Source organism: Zalophus californianus, chromosome 9 (genome assembly GCF_009762305.2).
Source record: "Zalophus californianus isolate mZalCal1 chromosome 9, mZalCal1.pri.v2, whole genome shotgun sequence".
NCBI classification, from domain to species: domain Eukaryota; kingdom Metazoa; phylum Chordata; class Mammalia; order Carnivora; family Otariidae; genus Zalophus; species Zalophus californianus.
Window position 1 is genome coordinate 100504814 of NC_045603.1, and position 16041 is coordinate 100520854.

Sequence of the window (16041 nt, forward strand, 5' to 3'; positions counted from 1 at the left end):
AGTATGGAGGTTCCTCAAACAGTTGAAAATAGAGCTACCATACGATCCAGCAATTGCACTATTGGGTATTTACCACAAATATACAAATGTAGGGATCTGTAGGGGTACATGCACCCCAATGTTTATAGCAGCAGTGTCCACAATAGCCAAACTGTGGAAAGAGCCAAGATGTCCATCGCCAGATGAATGGATAAAGAAGAAGTGGTATATATACACAATGGAATATTATGCAGCCATCAAAAGGAATGAGATCTTGCCATTTGCAACGACGTGGATAGAACTGGAGGGTGTTATGCTGAGTGAAATAAGTCAATCAGAGAAAGACATATATCATATGACCTCACTGACATGAGGAATTCTTAATCTCAGGAAACAAACTGAGGGTTTCTGGAGTGGTGGGGGGTGGGAGGGATGGGGTGGCTGGGTGATAGACACTGGGGAGGGTATGTGCTATGGTGAGTGCTGTGAATTGTGCAAGACTGTTGAATCACAGATCTGTACCTCTGAAACAAATAATGCAATATATGTTAAGAAAAAAAAAGAAGAAGAAGATAGCAGGAGGGGAAGAATGAAGGGGAGTAAATCAGAGGGGGAGACGAACCATGAGAGCCGATGGACTCTGAAAAACAAACTGAGGTTTCTAGAGGGGAGTGTGTTGGGGGGATGGGTTAGCCTGGTGATAGATATTAAAGAGGGCTCATTCTGTGTGGAGCACTGAGTGTTATGCACAATGAATCATGGAACACTACATTAAAAACTAATGATGTAATGTATGGTGATTAACATAACAATAAAAAAATTAAAAGAAAGAAAAATGTGCAACCCGTACCACCACAGTCAAGATACAGAACATTTCCTTTACCCAAAATGCTCTCCCACACCCTTTTGTAGTCAATTTCCACCCTTCCTGGCTCAGGGCACCGCTAAGCTACTTTCTGTCATTACAGATTTTTTTTTTTTGGTCTATTGGAGCATTTCATTTAAAATATAGAATCATGAAGCATGAACTCTGTTGTGTAAATTAGCTTGAACCCAGCAAATTGTTTTTGACATTCACCCATGTTAATGCATAGAACAGTTCTACCTTTTTATTGTTCAATAGTTTTCCTTCATACAGATATACCAGTTCATTAATCATTCTTGTGTTGATGTACATTTGAGTTGTTTCCAGTTGAGATAATTATGCATAAATCTGTGATGAATTTCCACATAAAAGTTTACAGTTTTCACGTACAAACTGATAGGTTTTTGTACAGATTATGTTTTCATTTCTCATGGGTAAAGATGTCTGAGAGAAATTGCTGAGTTGAAAAATAAATGTGTCTTTAACTTTGTAAGAACCATCAATTGATGGTATAATTTACATTCCCACCAGCAAGGTTTGAGAGTCCTAAGTTGTCCCACATCCTCACCACCGCTTGACATTATGACACTTTTCATTTTTACCATTCTAGTGGATGTGAAGTGGTATCTCACTTTGGTTTAATTTATCCTTCCCTGATGAATAATGATGTAAAACATCTTTTCATGTGCTGACTATTTTTCTATTTCTTTTATGAAGAGTCTGTTCAAATCTTTTGCTCATTTAGGTTGTTTATCTTATATTGATCCATGAGAATTCCTTATATATTTTGAATACTAGTCCTTTCTCAGATGTATGTATTGCAAATATTTTCTCCCATTGGTGTGGCTTAGCTTTTCATTTTCTTTTTTTTTTTTTTTTTTTTTTAAAGATTTTCTTTATTTATTCATGAGAGAGAGAGGGAGAGAGAGAGAGAGAAGCAGGCTCCCAAGGAGCAGGAGGCCCGATGCGGGACTCGATCCCAGGACCCTGGGATCATGACCTGAGCCGAAGGCAGATGCTTAACCATCTGAGCCACCCAGGCGCCCTTAGCTTTTCATTTTCTTAACACTGTTTTGAAGATAGAAGTTTTTAATTTAAGTGAAGTATAGTTTAAACGTATTTTCTTTTATTGATACTGCTTTTGGTGTTATGATTAAGAAAACCAAAGTCACAAATGTTTTTTCATATGTTTTCTTCTAAAAGTTTTATAGTGTTAAATTTTACATTTAGGTCTATTTTGAGGTAGTTTTTATATATGGTATGAGGTGTGGATCAAAGTAGTTGCAATAACAAATTACTATATATTTAGTAGCTTAAAACAACACAAACTTACTATCTTACAGTTCTGTAGATTCAAAGCCCAACAAGGGTCTCACTGGGCTAAAATCAAGATGTCAGCAGGGCTGCATTCTTTTCTGGAGGATCTACAGAAGAATCTATTTCCTTGCCTCTCTAACTTCAAAAGGCCACCCACATTCCTTAGTTTGTGATCTACTCTCTCCATCTTTAAAGCCAGCAACGTTGCATTGCACTGTGTCTTCCTTTTGTGGTCACATCACCCTCTGACTCTGTTCTGCCTCTCTTTCCATGTTTAAGGACACTTGTCATTACATTGGGCCAACCTGAATAACCTAGGATAATCTCCCCCAACTCCTCAAATCTTTCACTCAGTCCCTTTTGCCATGGAAGATAACATATTCCCAGGTTCTAGGGATTAGAGCATGGACATCTTTGGGGTGAGGGTTATTATTCTGCCTACTACACTTATGAATTGTTCCAGTACCATTTGTTGAATTACCTTAGCATCTTTGCTGAAGTCAGTTTTTACACATGTGTGAATCTATTTCTGGACTCTATTCAGTTCCACTGATCTCTATATCTGTCTTAAGCCATACCATAATTTTTTGATTTCTGCAGCTTAATAGAAATCTTGAAATCAGATAGCGTAAGTTTTCCAACTTTGTTCTCTTTCCAAAAAAATGTTTGGCCATTCTATGACTTTAATATTTCCTCTAAATTTTGGAAGCAAATCATCAATTTCTATTAAAAAGCCCTCCTGGTTTTTGTTTTTTTGAACAGTTTTATTGAGGTATAATTTGCATACCATAAAAATTTATTCATTGTAATATAAAACTCCAAGAGTTTCAGTAATTTGCAGAGTTATACAACCAACACCACAACTCAATTTTAGAACATTTCCATCATCCCAAAAGGATCTCTTGTCCATTTGCTAACTCTCTTTTTCCACCCCTAGCCTCAGAAAATGACTAATCTGCTTCTGTCTCTATGGATTTGCCTTTTAGGGACATTTCTGGTAAATAGAATCATACAATATGTAATCTTTTTTCATCTGGCTTCTTTCATGTAGCATGTTTTTGAGGTTCTTCTATCTTATACCATGTATCAGTACTCTGTAACAATTTATTGCCAAAAAGTATTCCATCTTAAGAATATATGCATTTTGGACTCACCAGGCGGGCGGCGGGCGGCAGGCGGCGAGGGTCGGGAGGCTGTGGGCGGGCAGCTGCGAGCACGAGCCGAGGGCTCGCGCGGCGGCCAGAGCCATGTCGGTGAACATGGACGAGCTGCGGCACCAGGTCATGATCAACCAGTTCGTGCTGGCCGCGGACTGCGCGGCCGACCAGGCAAAGCAGCTGCTGCAGGCGGCCCAGTGGCAGTTCGAGACCGCCCTGAGCACGTTTTTCCAAGAAACCAACGTTCCCAACAGCCACCACCACGACCAGATGCAGATGTGCACCCCAAGCAACACACCTGCCACACCGCCCAACTTCCCTGACGCAGTGGCCATGTTCTCCAAGCTTCGTGCCTCCGAGGGCTTGCAGGGCAACAATAGTCCCATGACGGCCATGGCCTGCTCCCCCCCTGCAAGCTTCAGCCCCTTCTGGGTCTCGTCCCCACCCAGCCGCCAGGCCGCCTGGATCCCGCCCTCCTCCCCCACGGCCCACAGCTTCCACCACCTCCACCACCCACAGCCCACGTGGCCCCCAGCAGAAAGCCATGGCTGTCATGGATGGCCAGAGATGAGACTGGATGCTGCCGGGCACTGGGCTGGAGCTGGGGGCGGGGGGGCAGTCCAGGGTCGTGGGGACACAGGAGGGCGGGGGTGGGGGGAGTCGGGGCGGGTGGGGGTTTCCTGAAGATCACACTGGAAGATTTTATAAAATAATTTTTGTGGGTTGGGGGGGATAGTAAACTTCCTGAGCCACTTGGGTCCTTCAGGAGTTTCTCTTCAGACAAGTTTTTTTCTCTTTTTAATATATAAATATAATATATATGAAAATATAAATATAACTAATGTATGTGAGAATGGGGCTGGCTGACCAAGGTGTTGGGGTCAGCAGGGAAGGGCCAGAGCGTCCCCTTGGGCCAGCACACCTTCCCTCCACCCCTCGTTCCAGAGCAGGTGCTTGGAAGCCAGGTGGGGTGATCCTGTAGTCATTAGGGGTCTGCTAGCTGCCTCTCGGAGGTCATGCCTTCGGGAATCAAGAGGACCACCGTGGGATCCATCAAGGAGTTTCACAGCAGGGGCTCCCTGAAGCGCCCGTCGGCCGAAGGTGTGGAGGCCCCTTGCCATCACGAGCTCTCCCTAACCGGACTTCCGTGGCTGGCTCCTCAGGGGCCCTGAAGCTCCGGGTCTCTTCTGGTGTCACCCGTCGCCAGCCAAATGTGCGGGGCTTGTGCAGAACTAAAGAGCCGGCTTGGGCCAGAGACTCAGGCTCTGCCTAGCAGGGGTCCTGATCCTCCTCGGCCACCCTGCCTCTCCCACTGGGTGTCCCACCCGACAGAGTGGAGAGCTTGCCTTGGGTTTACTTCCCAAATCAATCATCTCACCAGGGTGAAATTTTAGTTTAAAAACTTAAAAGAGACTTTTCTAACTTCCCTAAAAAAAAAAAAAAAAAGAATATATGCATTTTGTTTATGCATTCACCAGTTTGATGGACATTTGATGGTTTCCAGTTTGGGGTAACTATGAATGAGTTATGAACATTCATGTATAAATCTTTGTATAGACCTATATTTTTATTTCTCTTTAACTTTTTGAGCATTTTTGCTCAAAGCTGTTTTTGGGGGCTGCATCATTTTACATTCCCACCAGTAGTATATGAGGGAACCAGTTTTTCCATAATCTTACAAACCCTTGTTTTTGTCTCTTTATTATTACAGAGTCATCCTGGTGGGTGTGAAAGGGTATTTCTTTGTAGTTTTAATTTGCATTTCCCTAATACTAATGATTTTGAGCATCTTTTCATTTGTTTATTGGCTATTCATGTATCTTCTTTGGCAATATGTCTATTAAAATATTTTGCCCATTTTTTAGTTGGGTTATCTGCCTTCTTATAATTGAGTTGTAAGAGGTCTTTATATATTCTGGATATAAGTTCTTTATCAGATATATGATTTGCAAATATTTTCCCAGTTTGTGGCTTCTTTTACTTTCTATAAAATAAAGCACACTTTTAATTTTGATGAAGTCCAATTTATCCATTTTTAAATTTTTTATTTTATTTACTTTTTTGAAATGAATCATTTAATTAGGTTCTTTGTAAGAAATTTAGAACACCAATTTGTGAGGATAAACTCCATTTTTGAGACAAAACACACAGCGGAGGTAGCCCTAAAGCTAAGAAAGAGCTTTGATTTTTGGCAGCATTTATAAGTCCACAGCTTTCTGATCAACCTTGAGCTGCTCTGTAGTCCCATATTTCTCTTTTTCTGTGTGGAAGATCTCACCTTTACACAGTTTCTTCTTCCTGAAGTAAGCATCAGTAAGATGTTTTGGGATTTTCACACAGTTGATAACTGTTTTGGTGGAGGTGGCAATGACAAATTTCTGGTGTGTTCTACGCAGAGAAACTCAACTGAGGGCCAGCGGTCCAGTCACAAGCAGCAAGTGACTGCTCAGTTGCTTCAGGAAAACCACCATCTTGCCTCTGTGGTGCCCAGTGAGGATGATCAAAATGGTGCCAGGAGTGATGCTAGCTCGCAGTCTTCTCACAAGCTGACTGAAAGGACTTTGCTTTTTGTTTTTTTAAGATTTTATTTATTTATTTGAGAGAGAGCACAGAGGGAGAGGGAGAAGCAGGCTGAGCAGGAAGCCCGACACAGGACTTAATCCCATGACCCTGGGATCATGACCAGAGCCAAAGGCAGATGCTTAACTGCCTGAGCCACCCAGGCACCCTGACTGAAAGGTTTTTTGCCATGACTCAATAGCTTTTGAGGCACATCTTCAGTAGGATAATACCTAGGCATTTTGATAAGTTTAACCACTCGGGTACCACCATTCTTGTCACCACCAACTGGTTTTGTGACCGTAGCAATAACCTTCTCCTTCTTTTTCTTATCAACCATGGATTGAGCTGCTGAATACTTCCTCTTGTACATGGCCTTTCTGGAATACATAGCTAACCAGGAATATCTGCCAATTCCTCTGACTAGGGCAGGGCTTTGGCTGCGGTGGGGCTTCTGCTTCTTTGGCGTTTTAGCCTGGAGTATACTGTTCTTAACTTTGCCACCAGCATCAGGCTCCTCTTTTTTTTTTTTTTAAGATTTATCTATTTATTTGAGAGAGCAGGGAAGGGCATAGGGAAAGGGAGCATGGGAATCCTTAGGCAGACACCCCGCTGAGTGCAGAGCCCTCTGCAGGGCTCCATCCCACAACCCTGAGCCAAAGTCAAGAGTCGGTCATTTAACCAACTGAGCCACCCAGATGCCCCCAGCATCACACTTTTTGACTTCCAGTTTTTTCTCTTTAGTATCCAGCTTCTGATTTTTCACCTTCCATCTTTCAAAATGGGAAAGAGCCAATTTATCAATTTTTTAAGTTAATTATTGTGTATGGTGTGGAGGTAAAGACTTAAATCCATGTTCTTATGGATGGACATCCCGTTCTCTTCAAAACCATTTGTTGAAAATGTAGCTCTTTGCCCCATTGAATACCTTGGCAGTTTTGCCTAAATCAACTTACTATAAATGTGCAAGGTTATTTCTAGACTCTCAATCTGTTCTATTGATCTGTATTTCTATCCTTATGCAAAAGATTTATAAAAAACTTACTGGAAAGTTAATTTTAATAATCAAAATGGTAAGTTTTAAAATCAAGAAACCCTCCATTTTGTTCTTTCTCAAAAAATGGATATTTGGAGTTTTTTTCATTTTCATATAAATTTTACAATTTTATTGCCCAATTCTATAAAAAAGCTGAAATGTTTTTAGATATTGCATTGAATCTATAAATTTGGGAAGAATTACCAATTTAATAATATTGAGTCTTGCAATCCATGAACATGGACTGACCATTTATTTAGATCTTCAATTTCTTTTAACAATGTTTTCTTTTTTTAATTTAAATTCAATTAGGCCACATATAGTACATCATTAGTTTTCTAATCTTCAGTGTACAAGTCTTGAACATCTTTATGTAGATTTATTATTCCAGTACTGTATTATTTTTGGTGTTATTATAAGTGGAATTATTTTCTTGATTTCATTTTCAGGTTGTTTCTTGTTAGTACATAGAAATAAAATTGATTTTAATATATTGGTGTTGCAGTCAATGACCTTATCAAACTCATTTGTTAGTTTTAATAATGTTTTTGTTGTTAACTTCTTGGAAATTTCTATCTACAATATAATGTCATCTGCAAATAAAGACTATTTTACCTCTTCCTTTCCATTTGGTTGCCTTCTACTTTCTCTTGTCTAATTGCACTGGTTAGAACCTCCACTACAATTTTGAATAGAAGTGAGAAAAGAAACATCTTTCCCTTGTTCAATAATTTAGGGAGAAAGCATTTAGCCTTTACTATTAAATATAAGGTTAGCATAGATTTTTCATAGATGTCCCTTGTCAAGTTGAAGAAGTTCCAGTTTATCCTTGATTTTCTGAGTTTTTATCAGAAATGGGTATTGAATTTGAGAAATATTTTTTCTGCTTCTGTTGAGATATTTATAATCTTTTTCAGTTTGTTAAATGGTGAATTCCACTGATTGATTTTTTTCATTTTTTATTTTATTTTATTATGTTATGTTATTCACCCTACATTACATCATTAGTTTTTTTTTTAAAGATTTTATTTATTTATTTGAGAGAGAGAATGAGAGATAGAGAGCACGAGAGGGAAGAGGGTCAGAGGGAGAAGCAGACTCCCTGCAGAGCAGGGAGCCCGACATGGGACTCGATCCCGGGACTCCAGGATCATGACCCGAGCCGAAGGCAGTCGCTTAACCAACTAAGCCACCCAGGCGCCCACATCATTAGTTTTTGATGTAGTGGTCCATGATTCATTCTTTGAATATAACATCCAGTGCTCCATTCAATACATACCCTCTTTAATACCCATCACCAGGCTAACCCATCCCCCCACCTCCCTCCCCTCTAGAACCTCAGTTTGTTTCTCAGAGTCCATCGTCTCTCATGGCTCATCTCCCCCTCCAATTCCCTACCCCCTTCATTTTTCCCTTCCCAATATCTTCTTTTTTTTTTTTTAACATATAATGTATAATTTGTTTCAGAGGTACAGGTCTGTGATTCAACATCCCTACACAATTCACAGCGCTCACCATAGCACATACCTTCCCCAATGTCTATCACCCAACACCCCATCCCTCCGAACCCCCACCACTCCAGCAACCTTCAGTTTGTTTCCTGAGATTAAGAATTCCTCATATCAGTGAGATCATATGATACATGTCTTTCTCTGATTGACTTATTTTGCTCAGCATAATAAACTCCTGTTCCATCCACGTTGTTGCAAATGGCAAGATTTCATTCCTTTTGATGGCTGCATAATATTCCATGGTATATATATACCACATCTTCTTTTTCCATTCATCTGTCAATGAACATCTTGGCTCTTTCCATAGTTTGGCCATTGTGCACATTGCTGCTATAAACATCAGGGTGCACGTACCCCTTCGGATCACTACATTTGTTTTTGTTTTTTTTTTTAGTTTTTTTTATTATGTTATGTAAATCACCATACATTACATCATTAGTTTTTGATGTAGTGTTCCATGATTCATTGTTTGCATATAACACCCAGTGCTCCATGCAGAACATGCCCTCTTTAATATCCATCACCAGGCTAACCCATCCTCCCACCCTACTACCCTCTAGAACCCTCAATTTGTTTTTCAGAGTCCATAGTCTCTCATGATTCATCTCGCCCTCCGATTTCCCCCCCTTCATTCTTCCCCTCCCACTACCTTCATCTTCTTCTTCTTTTTTAACATATAATGTATTTGCTTCAGAGGTACAGATCTGTGATTCAACAGTCTTGCACAATTCACAGCGCTCACCATAGCACGTACCCTCCACAATGTCTATCACCCAGCCACCCCATCCCTCCCACACCCACCACTCCAGCAACCCTCAGTTTGTTTCCTGAGATTAAGAATTCCTCATATCAGTGAGGTCATATGATACATGTCTTTCTCTGATTGACTTATTTCATTCAGCATAATACCCTCCAGTTCCATCCACATTGTTGCAAATGGCAAGATTTCATTCTTTTTGATGGCTGCATAATATTCCATTATATATATATAAGACATCTTCTTTATCCATTCATCCATCAATGGACATCTTGGCTCGTTCCACAGTTTGGCTATTGTGGACATTGCTGCTATAAACATTGGGGTGCATGTACCCCTTCAGATGCCTACGTTTGTATCTTTGTGGTAAATACCCAGTAGTACAATTGCTGGATCGTATGGTAGCTCTATTTTCAACTGTTTGAGGAAACTCCATACTGTTTTCCAGAGGGGTTGCACCAGCTTGCATTCCCACCAACAGTGTAGGAGGGTTCCCCTTTCTCCGCATCCCCGCCAACATCTGTCATTTCCTGACTTGTTAATTCTAGCCATTCTGACTGGTGTGAGGTGGATTCTCATTGAGGTTTTGATTTGGATTTCCCTGATGCCGAGCGATGTTGAGCACTTTTTCATGTGTCTGTTGGCCATTCGGATGTCTTCTTTGGAAAAATGTCTGTTCATCTCTTCTGATTTCTTGATTGGATTATTTGTTCTTTGGGTGTTGAGTTTAAGAAGTTCTTTATAGATTTTGGATACTAGCCCTTTATCTGATATGTCATTTGCAAATATCTTCTGCTATTCTGTCAGTTGTCTTTTGGTTTTGTGGACTGTTTCTTTTGCTGTGCAAAAGCTTTTAATCTTGATGAAGTCCCAATAGTTCATTTTTGCCCCTGCTTCCCTTGCCTTTGGCGATGTTTCTAGGAAGAAGTTGCTGTGGCTGAGGTCGAAGAGGTTGCTGCCTGTGTTCTCCTTTAGGATGTTGATGGACTCCTGCCTCACATTTAGGTATTTCAACCATTTGGAGTCTATTTTTCTGTGTGGTGTAAGGAAATGGTCCAGTTTCATTCTTCTGCATGTGGCTGTCCAATGTTCCCAACACCATTTGTTGAAGAGACTGTCTTTTTGCCATTGGACATTCTTTCCTGCTTTGTCAAAGATTAGTTGACCACAGAGTTGAGGGTACATTTCTGGGCTCTCTATTCTGTTCCATTGATCTATGTGTCTGTTTTTGTGTCAGCACCATACTGTCTTGATGATGACAGCTTTGTAATAGAGCTGGAAGTCCAGAGTTGTGATGCCACCAGCTTTGCTTTTCTTTTTCAACAATCCTCTGACTATTCAGGGTCTTTTCTGGTTCCATACAAATTTTAGGATTATTTGTTCCATTTCTTTGAAAAAAGTGGATGGTATTTTGATGGGTTTGCATTGAATGTGTAGATTGCTCTAGGTAGCATTGACATCTTCACAATGTTTGTTCTTCCAATCCATGAGCATGGAATGTTTTTCCATTTCTTTGTGTCTTCCTCAATTTCTTCCCTGAGTATTTTATAGTTTTCTGAGTACAGATCCTTTGCCTCTTTGGTCAGATTTATTCCTAGGTATCTTATGGTTTTGGGGCAAATGGAAATGGGATCGACTCCTTAATTTCTCTTTTTTCTGTCGTGTGTTGGTGTATAGGAATGCCACAGACTTCTGTGCATTGATTTTATATCCTGCTACTTTACTGAATTCCTGTATCAGATCTAGCAGTTTTGGAGTGGAGTCTTTTGGGTTTTCCACATACAGTATCATATCATCTGCAAAGAGAGAGTTTGACTTCTTTGCCGATTCAGATGCCTTTTATTTCCTTTTGTTGTCTGCTTGCTGTTGCTAGGACTTCTAGTACTATGTTGAATATCAGTGGTGATAGTGGACATCCCTGCTGTGTTCCTGACCTTAGGGGAAAAGATCTCAGTTTTTCCCCATTGAGAATGATATTTGCTTTGGGTTTTTCATAGATGGCATTTATGGTATTGAGGTATGTACCCTCTATCCCTATACTCTGAAGAGTTTTGATCAAGAAAGGATGCTGTACTTTGTCAAATGCTTTTTCTGCATCTATAAAGAGGATCATATGATTCTTGTTCTTTCTTTTGTTAATGTATTGTATCACGTTGATTGATTTGTGGATGTTGAACCAACCTTGCAGCCCAGGCATAAATCCCACTTGGTCGTGGTGAATAATCCTTTTAATGTACTGTTGGATCCTATTCGCTAGTATTTTGGTGAGAATTTTTGCATCCATGTTCATCAAGGATATTGGTCTGTAATTCTCCTTTTAGATGGGGTCTTTGTCTGGTTTGGGGATCAAGGTAATGGTGGCCTCATAAAACGAGTTTGGAAGTTTTCCTTCCATTTCTATTTTTTGGAACAGTTTCAGAAGAATAGGTATCAATTCTTCTTTAAATGTTTGATAGAATTCCCCTGGGAAGCCATCTGGCCCTGGGATTTTGTTTGTTGAGAGATTTTTGATGACTGCTTTAATTTCCTTAGTGGTTATAGGTCTGTTCAGGTTTTCTATTTCTTCCTGGTTCAGTTTTGGTAGTTTATACCTCTCTAGGAATGCATCCATTTCTTCCAGATTATCTAATTTGCTGGCATAGAGTTGCTCATCAGATGTTCTTATAATTGTATTTCTTTGGTGTTGGTTGTGATCTCCCCTCTTTCATTCATGATTTTATTAATTTTGGTCATTTCTCTTTTCTTTTTGATAAGTCTGGCCAGGGATTTATCAATCTTGTTAATTTTTTCAAAGAACCAGCTCCTAGTTTCGTTGATCTGTTCTACTGTTCTTTTGGTTTCTATTTCATTGATTTCTGCTCTGATCTTGATTATTTCTCTTCTCCTGCTGGGTTTAGGCTATCTTTGCTGTTCTTTCTCCAGCTCCTTTAGGTGTAGGGTTAGGTTGTGTATTTGAGACCTTTCTTGTTTCTTGAGAAAGGCTTGTATTGCTATATACTTTCCTCTTAGGACTGCCTTTGCTGCATCCCAAAGATTTTGAACAGTTGTGTTTTCATTTTCATTGGTTTCCATGAATTTTTTTAATTCTTTAATTTCCTGGTTGACCCATTCATTCTTTAGTAGGATGCTCTTTAGCCTCCATGTATTTGAGTTCTTTCCGACTTTCCTCTTGTGATTGAGTTCTAGTTTCAAAGCATTGTGATCCGAAAATATGCAGGGAATTATCCCAGTTTTGGTACCGGTTGAGACCTGATTAGAGACCTAGGATGTGATCAATTCTGGAGAGTGTTCCATGGGCACTATAGAAGAATGTGTATTCTGTTGCTTTCGGATGGAATGTTCTGAATATATCTGTGAAGTCCATTTGGTCCAGTGTGTCATTTAAAGTCTTTACTTCCTTGTTGATCTTTTGCTTAGATGATCTGTCCATTTCAGTGAGGGGGGGTGTTAAAGTCCCCCACTATTATTGTATTGCTGTCAATGTGTTTCTTTGCTTTTGTTATTAATTGCCTTATATAATTGGCTGCTCCCGTATTAGTGGCATAGATATTGACAATTGTTAGATCTTCTTGTTGGATAGTGTCCTTCCTCATCTCTTTAAGTAGGATATAGTGTCCTTCCTCATCTCTTATTATAGTCTTTGGTTTAAAATCTAATTTGTCTGATATAAGGATTGCCACCCCAGCTTTCTTTTGTTGTCCATTAGCATGGTAAATGGTTTCCCACCCCTGACTTTCAATGTGGGGGTGTCTTTGGGTCTAAAATGAGTCTCTTGCAGACAGCATATCGATGGGTCTTGTTTTTTAATCCAATCTGATAGCTTGTGTCTTTTGAAAGGGGCACTTGGCCCATTTACATTCAGGGTAACTATTGAAGGTATGAATTTAGTGCCATTGTGTTGCCTGTAAGGTGACTGTAACTGTATATTGTCTGTGTTCCTTTCTGGTCTATGTTACTTTTAGGCTCTCTCTTTGTTTAGAGGACCCCTTTCAATATTTTTGTAGGGCTTGTTTCGTGTTTGCAAATTGCTTTAGTTTGTGTCTATCCTGGAAGCTTTTTATCTCTTTCTATTTTCAATGACAGCCTAGCCGGATATAGTATTCTTGACTGCATATTTTTCTCTTTTAGTGCTCTGACTATATCATGCCAGTCCTTTCTGGCCTGCCAGGTCTCTGTGGATAGGTCTGTTGCCAATCTAATGTTTCTACCATTGTAGGTTACAGATCTCTTCTCCCGAGCTGCTTTCAGGATTTTCTCTTTGTCTCTGAGACTCGTAAGTTTTACTGTTAGATGTTGGGGTGTTGACCTCTTTTTATTGATTTTGAGGGGAGTTCTCTGTGCCTCTTGGATTTTGATGCCTGTTTCCTTCCCCAAATTCAGGAAGTTCTCTGCTATTATTTGCTCCAATATACCTTCTGTCCTTCTCTCTCTTTCTTCTTCTTCTGGGATCCCAATTATTCTAATATTGTTTTGTCTTATGATATCACCTATCTCTTGAATTCTGCCCTCGTGATCCAGTAGTTGTTTATCTCTCTTTTTCTCAGCTTCTTTATTTTCCATCATTTGGTCTTCTAGATCACTAATTCTCTCTTCTGCCTCATTTATCCTAGCAGTTAGAGCCTCCATTTTTGATTGCACCTCATTAATAGCCTTTTTGGTTTCGACTTGGTTAGATTTTAGTTCTTTTATTTCTCCAGAAAGGGTTTCTCTAATAACTTCCATGCTTTATTCAAGCCCAGCTAGTATCTTTAAAATTGTCATTCTGAACTCTAGTTCCAACATCTTATTAATGTTGTATTGATTAGGTCCCTGGCAGTTGGTACTGCCTCTTGTTCTTTTTTTTTTTTTTTTTGAGGTGATTTTTTCCATCTTGTCATTTTGTCCAGAGGAGAACAGATGAATGAGAGAACAAAATGTTAACAGGGTAACAACGACCCCAGAAACATATATGCTAAACAAATCAGAAGAGACCTGAAACCGGGAGAAAAGAAAGGGAAAGAAAGAAAAAAGAAAAAGATTAAAAAAAGAAAAGAATATGATCAAATATGATCAGGCTGGCGAATAGATCAGTGCCACACACTAGATTTTGGGAGTATTTTGGTCTGTTAGAAGAAAGTGCCTCCCAAAATTTTAAAGAAAGAAAAGCTTATATATGTAGAAAAATAAGGGTAAATACGTTGAAGGGACATAATATGAGTGTAAAGATGAAAATTATAAAAGATTTTATAAAAGGAGTTGATAAGATAATAAGTTGGTTGAAAAAAGAAAGAAGAGAAATTAAAAAAAAAAAAAGGGAGAGAATGTGATCAGGCAGGAGACCAGAACAAAGCCATACACTAGAGATTTAGGGTATATTTTGGTCTGTTAGAAGAAACTGTATCCCAAAATTTTAAAGAGAGAACAACTTATATATATACCAAAAATAAGGTTAACTACTATGAAGGGATAGAATATGACTCTAAAAATGAAAAATAAAAAAGATTTTTTAAAAAGAGATTGATAAGATGTTGGTTGAAAAAGGGAAAAAGAAAAATTAAAAAAAGAAAAAAGAAATTTAAAAAATTAACTTTGAAAGATTCAAGTATCATGGGAAAAAAGCCATGAATTCTATGTACAGTATTCCCCTAGCGCTGGAGTTCTGCTGTTCTCATTGATCGGTAAACTTGGTCTTGGCTGGCTGTTCCTGCTGATCTTCTGGGGGAGGGGCCTGTTGCTGTGGTTCCCAAATGTCTTTGCCGGAGGCGGAATTGCCCTGCCCTTGCCGGTCCGGGCTAAGTAATCCACTCGGGGTTTGCACTCGTGAAGTTTTGTTCCCTGCAAGCTTTCCATTCAGCTTTGGAGGATGAGAGTGAAAATGGCAGTCTCCCAATCTCCACCCTGGAGGAGCCGAGAACTCGAGGCCCCACTCCTCCTCATTGCACCCCCAGAGAAAAGCAGTCAGTCACTCCCATCTCCCTGGTCTCCAGCCGCAATCCGTGCTCACCCAGCCTGTGACCGAGCGTTTCTATCTCTGGCACCCGGCCCCGTGTGGAGTCTCCAAACCCAGCAGATCCCTGTGGTGCACTCCTGTGCCGCTCCTCCCAGGGGAGGAAGGGGAGTCTCCCTGGAGCTGCTGCTTGTTGGGTCCCTGCTGGAGGAGCAGTGGCCCGACTGTGTTGCTGATCACAGTTTATGGCAAACCCGAGCTGAGAGCCCACTCTTCGGCTCCGTCTCTCCAGCCGGCTTCCCTGCTCTGATACCCAGGAGCTCTGCTGCACTCAGGCACCCCTGGTCTTTCTGTGACCCCGAGGGTTCTGAGACCACACTGTCCCAGCGAGGGTTCCACCCCCCGCTTAGCCACTGGAGCCACGTCCCTCAGCAGAGCTGACTTCTAAAAGTTCCGATTTTGTGCTCCACTGCTCTATCACTTGCCAGAAGCAGCCAACAGAGGCTCCCTTCCCCCACTGTCTATCTTTCCAAATATCACCTCGGATTCACTTCTCCGCACATCTTACCTTGATGGTAAACCAAGATTGCATTCTTGGGATAAATTCCACATTGTCATAATGAGTTATGATTTTTCTATATTTTTGTAATTGATTTGCTAAAATTTCTTAACAATGTTTGCATCTATGTTAATGGAGATATTGATCTACAGTCCTTTTTTTTATTGTAATGTCTTTATCTGGTTTTGGTAAGTGGTAATGTGGGCCTCATAGAATGAGTTTCCTTTTCATCAATTTTCTGCAAGAATTTGTGGAGAATGGAGGATAAGGAAAATCTGTGTTCTAAGATGGCTGACTGAGCCAGGGAGAGAGTCCCAGTCCTTGCCCCAGGGCTCTTCCGTGTTCTTCTCCCTGCCCCCGCTTTGCACACATGCC

At 40.3% G+C, this 16041-nt stretch overlaps 1 protein-coding gene and 1 pseudogene across 1 annotated transcript; one reads left to right on the plus strand and one right to left on the minus strand.

The window, feature by feature from the left end:
* The first annotated feature begins 3408 nt into the window (after nucleotides 1–3408).
* Nucleotides 3409–4002, plus strand: LOC113922261 (UBA-like domain-containing protein 2). The gene has a single exon (XM_035729333.1). The coding sequence runs from the start codon at nucleotides 3409–3411 to the stop codon at nucleotides 4000–4002; it is 594 nt and encodes a 197-aa protein (XP_035585226.1).
* A 1415-nt stretch (nucleotides 4003–5417) lies between these two features.
* LOC113922260 lies at nucleotides 5418–15719 on the minus strand (annotated as a pseudogene).
* Nucleotides 15720–16041: the final 322 nt, after the last annotated feature.

What these genes read in the sequence shown, in the direction of transcription:
- LOC113922261 (XM_035729333.1), top strand. Translation starts at nt 3,409, where the DNA reads ATGTCGGTGAACATGGACGAGCTGCGGCACCAGGTCATGATCAACCAG.